The 5797-nt window shown below is 41.6% G+C and overlaps 1 protein-coding gene across 1 annotated transcript; it reads right to left on the reverse strand.

Moving 5' to 3' along the window:
• Positions 1 to 461: 461 nt before the first annotated feature.
• On the reverse strand, positions 462 to 3290 carry LOC141938251 (uncharacterized). The gene is made up of 2 exons (XM_074856909.1): positions 2835 to 3290; positions 462 to 2723 (listed from the first exon to the last, which is right to left on the reverse strand). The coding sequence occupies exons 1-2, from the start codon at positions 3288 to 3290 to the stop codon at positions 462 to 464; spliced, it is 2718 nt and encodes a 905-aa protein (XP_074713010.1).
• Positions 3291 to 5797: the final 2507 nt, after the last annotated feature.

The following is a 5797-nucleotide window of genomic DNA, read 5'->3' on the forward strand; positions in this document are numbered from 1 at the left end:
TTCCCATCCCCCAATTTTCTCAATTGCTCTTTTAGCAACCCATTCATTCGCTCAATCAATCCAGCAGCTTGTGGGTAATATGGTATATGAAAAACCCATTGAATATTTTGTTGTTCAGCATATTGCTGTACAAACTTGTTTCGAAAATGAGAGCCATTGTCAGTTTGAATTTGTAGTGGAATTCCATAGTATAAAATTATTAGGTCTATAGTACAAATAGTACTATGATGGGTGGCTCTCTTACAGGGATGAGCAATCAAATATCCAGAGTAAGTATCTACAGCTGTGCAAATGTATTTGCACCCTCGATCTTGGGGTAGGGGTCCAACATAATCCATTTGCCAAATTTGTCCTGGCAACTTCCCTCTCCCCAGTTATCACATGTGGTATCGGGCGTTTATGAGTGTGCTGGCACACAGGGCACTGAGCAATTATGGTTTTAATCATATCAAGTGACATTACTATGCCACGATCTTGAGCCCACCTATAAGTGGCTTTTTCTCCGAGTGCCCACACTTTTGGTGTGCCCATTTCACCAAGCCTTCATGATCCTCCTTCTGAGGGAACTCCAATCCAGTTTGGGAAATCTTTGCCCGGTTATCTGTAACAGAGTTATAAAGTCTTTCTAGAGTGTCAGTGTTACTATGAGCATCTACGTGAAACACAGTAACTTTAGTTCTCTGTATTATTTCCCAAATATCTTTCCACAGTTCTTTTCCCCAGACTTCTTTGGAATATATTTTCCAGTCCTTTGCTACCCATGTCGGCAGCCAAGTTGTTAATCCATTAGCTACTGACCAAGAGTCAGTATATAGATGACATTCACCTAGGTCTTCTTGTCTCAAAGCCATATACACTGCATACAATTCAGCATACTGACTGCTTTTTCCTTCTCCTGTAGTTTCTAAAAATTTTTCTGAATGAGGATGATAGGCTACTGCTTTCCAAAACCTTTTCCCTCCTATGTACTTTGCTGATCCATCAGTAAACCAGGCATGTTCCTTTGCAGAGGATTCTAACTGGTCCAAAGCCTTTCCCCACTGTACTGGGGATTCCTGTTCAGCTGTAAAATCAGGGTTTATTTCCTGATCCTCTGTGGGAATAGTAGCCACTCGCTCATGGAGGGTGGCTATTCCACCCACTCCTATCTTTGCTCTATCTTGAATATACCATTTCCACTTTATAATGCTTGATTCCTGAGCATGCCCAATTCGATGAGTTTTTGGAGAACTTTTAACCCATTGCATGATAGGAATCTCAGGACAGAGAGCCACTTCATGGCCTATTGTGAGCTGTTCCGTTTCAACTAATGCCCAATAACATGCTAATAATTGTTTCTCAAAAGGAGTATAATTGTTTCCTGCCTCTGGCAGCTTCCTGCCCCCAAATCCTAAAGGAACTTTTTTCTTTCCCTGTTTCTGCCACAGACTCCAGTTAGCATGGGATTTGTTTACTGACACATTCAATTCTACCTCCCCTTCCTGCAGGGGCCATAAATCTAATGCCTTTTGAATGGCTTCTTTAGCTAACTCAAAAGCAGCTTGCTGTTCATCACCCCATTCAAATTCATATTTTTTCCTTGTCACCTTATACAAGGGGGTTAAAATTTGTCCTAAGTGGGGAATGTGTTGCCTCCAGAAACCGAATAACCCAATAAATCTTTGAGCTTCTTTTTTATTTTGTGGTACAGCAAAATCCAAAATCTTTTGTCGGGCTTTAGGCAGTATTTCTCGATGCCCGCAATGCCACTGAATTCCCAGAAACTTCACTGTCTGAGACGGTCCTTGGATTTTTTCAGGGTTAATTTCCCACCCCTTTTGTTTCATATGATCTACTATTAATTCAAGAACTTGTTGTACTTCCTCCTCATTATTTCCTTGAATCAAAATATCATCTATGTAATGACTTAGCTGTGTGTGAGGAGGCAGCTGTATTTCGTCTAAGTGTTCAGCTATAATTCTATGGCAGATAGTGGGGCTGTGCAACCACCCTTGTGGTAATCTGGTAAAAGTGTATTGCCGGCCCTGCCACGTGAAAGCAAACTGGTCCCAGTGCTCTTCTGCAATTGGGATAGTAAAAAATGCATTAGCTAAATCTATTACAGCATACCAAGTTCCTGGATGCTTCTGCACCCTTTCTATTAAAGTGACAGTGTCTGGCACAGCTGCTGTGAGTGGTGGAGTGTGTTTATTTAACTCTCTAAAATCCACCGTCATTCTCCAGGATCCATCACTTTTCTTGACAGGCCATATCGGATTGTTCCAAGCAGTGGTGGTTGGTTTTAAAACTCCTACATCTAATAAATCTTTAATTGTCTGTGATATCTCTTCATGTCCTCCTGGAATTCTATACTGCTTCGCCGTAACCAACTTAGTTACAGCAGGGATCTGCACAGGAGGTATTTTTACTTTGCCAACTGTAACAGGTCTGGCACTAATGTAGGATCTGACTCCAAATTGATACTGACCATCAGAGAGATTTAAAGTCAGACCTTTTAAAATGTCTATACCAATTATATATTCAGGAATAGGAACAATCATTACCGGGTATAATCGCTTTGGGAGGTTCCCTATTTTCATTTCTATTTTTGTTTGCACTGCTTCAATTTGTTTTCCTCCCAACCCAGTAATAACTACAGGTTGTCCCCTATACTTCTTTGGGTTTCCAAAAATTAAAGAGGCCTCCACTCCAGTGTCAATTAAAGCAATTACAGTTTGTGGGGATCAGTTGTTCCAGAAAATTTTAAGCTCCACATGGGGCCGTCGGTCCTTTCGTACCCAATGCACTGGAGCTTGGCCATTAATTCATTTGTGCTGATCATAATGTTGACTCACCTCCCTTGCCTCCTGTAAAGGGTACAAGTCAGAGAACGGTGCCCAATCCTCTTTTGCCCCCGGAACCGATGATCCACTCACGGGGGGCCCTCCGTGAGCAGATGGAAGGTCCCGTTGAGGGTGAAGAGGTGGCGCCGTAGGCTGAGTTGTCCCTGCCTTTTTTGCCTGTGAATATTGCACCTTTTTGCCGGGTTTATTCAACCCTCTCTGTTTATATATTTTCCACATTTCTGGAGTCAAAATTCCATCTATTTTTTCACGGGACATACCATCTTTTAGTAAAGCAGTAAACATTTCCTTACGACAAATCCTGTTTTCACTGCTCTTGGAGCTGCCTCGAATGTCCCGATTCCCTGCACTCCCTCGGGGGCCCCATTCTCCAAGGTCACGCAATTGTTGCACCTTTTCAATTACTTCATTGAGGGGGTTCCCCGTTTCATTAATGAGGAGGGTCATAATTACATTTTTATATGCTGGTGGAGCAGTTTTAATCACTCTGTTTCTCATAGTGACTGACAAAGGATACTGCATGAAAAGGTCAGTGTTTCCTAAAAATATAGCTGCTTTCATCCCTTCCTCTTTCATTCGCTGTATACAATCTCTCAAAGTATACCACTGACGGTCAGATGCCGGCCAATCATTTTCTGTAGGATATTTAGTAGCACATCCCAGAGCAGCCAATGCTAACAAATGGATACCCTGATGGTTGTTTCGAAATGCATCTTGCACAAATGAATCTGAACTTAAAATCAAAAACTTTTTAGAATCTCTTTCATCTAGGGTTATCCCTGCAGCTCCCTGATCATGCAAACGCACCATCCAAGAGAGTAGGGGTTCCCCCGGTTTCTGCTTAAATCTCTCAATTATATCGTTTACTTCATGCTGTGTATAATCCTCTATGGTATCCTTCCTCACAGATTGCATAGTATTAGGATCCACTTCTATCTTTCGCCTCCACACAGGTTTTGCATCTATAAATTCATCTGTGGAACCAGCCTCATCAGAATCTGTAGAATCCCAAATATCACCATCCCATTTCTCTGGGTCCCATTGCACACCTGCATCTGCAATTACTGCATGCACTTTCTTATGATTCACTCGCCCTCTCCTTTTCTTGTACTTATATTGTGCTACTCGCACTGCAGCTTTCTCCGCCACTGTCTGATAAGTATCCAGCTTATCAGCAAGCAACTTATTCTGGCACTGCAACATCACTATTTGACTCTGTAAATCACACATCTGTCGCTCCATCTGGGAGCGCTATAACAGTAACCTCTCTACTCTGGTGCTGTTTTCTGTACGCAGTTAACAAAACCCATCCCCATTTATTTGAATTTGTAATTTCTTTTCCTTTTTCAATAGGTATCTTTTTCATACAATTTAAAACATCTAATGGCTCGGCTTCTTTCAGCCAGCTCTCCCATTGTTCGCACGGTCCTCCGACCCTAGCCCACTCCTGAGCCAGCGAACTATAGGGAGGATTTTCCCAGCCAGGGATTTCTGGTGGACTTGACAAATTACCTTTAAATTTAAATAACGGCATTTTTGTCGAATCCCACTTCTGACACCAATTTATGTTTTGCTGATTAGGGATACCAGTTACACTCAGACACCAGAGTGAAAAGAGCAGGTGTATTTACTAGAAATAACTAAATAATATAACAGAATAATATAGAAAACATACAGTAAGAAAAGACAAAGTAGCGTGCTTAAACAAATAGGAAAATACAGGGTAATGCATCAGATCATTACTGCCTGAGAGAGAGAATAGTGATTAAGAAAGATCCATCACCACTTGCATACGTTACCATCATCCAGATCCGTAGTCGCTGGGGAGCCCCGGTTACAGCGAGGATTTGGAGAGCCTGTCCCGGCAAGTGGGAAATCCTACACGGTGCGTCCACCCGTAGGTGAGGCTTCCAAAGTCGCTGTGAGTGGGCCCAGCCTTATATACCTAAAAATCAGTAAGCCAGAATAGCTGGCACCTTTGTTTTAAGCGGAAATGTCTGGTTTTCATCTCACATTAGGTTCCCCCCAGAGCCTGGCCAGGGCTTAAGGGAGAAGCTAAGGGAGTTTCCCTGCTGGTCTAATTAATTTATGAGCAAGGTCACAAGGTCAGATAACTGTTTCTGTGGCTCCGTTATCTTGCTCACACATAAAGAAAGATAAAGATACATTCAACATAGACATGTTTTATGATGTTTAAGCTACGTCTTCTATGCATATTTCACTAATGACTACACACGGAGTTAGCAGTTTCAGTTCAGGGCCTGTTGCTCAGGCTTCAGTATTCCCACCTTTTACATCAGAATAGTTGGTTTGCTATAACTTAGTATAATACCTATTAGCACAATGGTTATCAGTTATAAAATGTACAGGATTCATCTATAGGTCAACTCTGGCTTGGGCTTATTGTCCAAGCCTTAGCACTTCAGCACTGTTATCTCTATTTATACTAGAGACGGTTTTTTCCTTCAGCAATCTCCAGGGTCAAGGGATCAGAAAAGTACAGAAAAATCATCGATGTACCCATTGTTTTTCCATTGTGTCAAGCGCTGATCTAGTAAGCATATGAAATTTCACCCTAAATCATACAGAAAGACCATTAATGGCTTACTAAACCATCATTAATTCATATACACCAAGGAACAAAGCAGTGTACAATATTCCGTGGGAAACAGAGAAATGAGAAAATTAAACTTCCTACAGGTAACAAGTAGTAGCACAGTCTCTTTGTGCTCATCCTGGCCTGCCAAGCCTGTGTCATTTTAACATCTACATGCTTATTTATTACGTCATTGGTCAGATCAAACAGCCATGCAAGCTGCGATTTCCAGAGACCAAATAACATATAACTTCCATTTACTCCTCAGAAATCTCTTTTGTAGTAATCATTTTCATTCTGGGTCAAATATTCACTTCTCAAAACACATCTAATAAATCTATAGGTGTTCCTCCGAAGT

Source organism: Strix uralensis, chromosome Z, assembly GCF_047716275.1.
Source record: "Strix uralensis isolate ZFMK-TIS-50842 chromosome Z, bStrUra1, whole genome shotgun sequence".
In the NCBI taxonomy this organism is placed as follows: Eukaryota; Metazoa; Chordata; class Aves; order Strigiformes; family Strigidae; genus Strix; species Strix uralensis.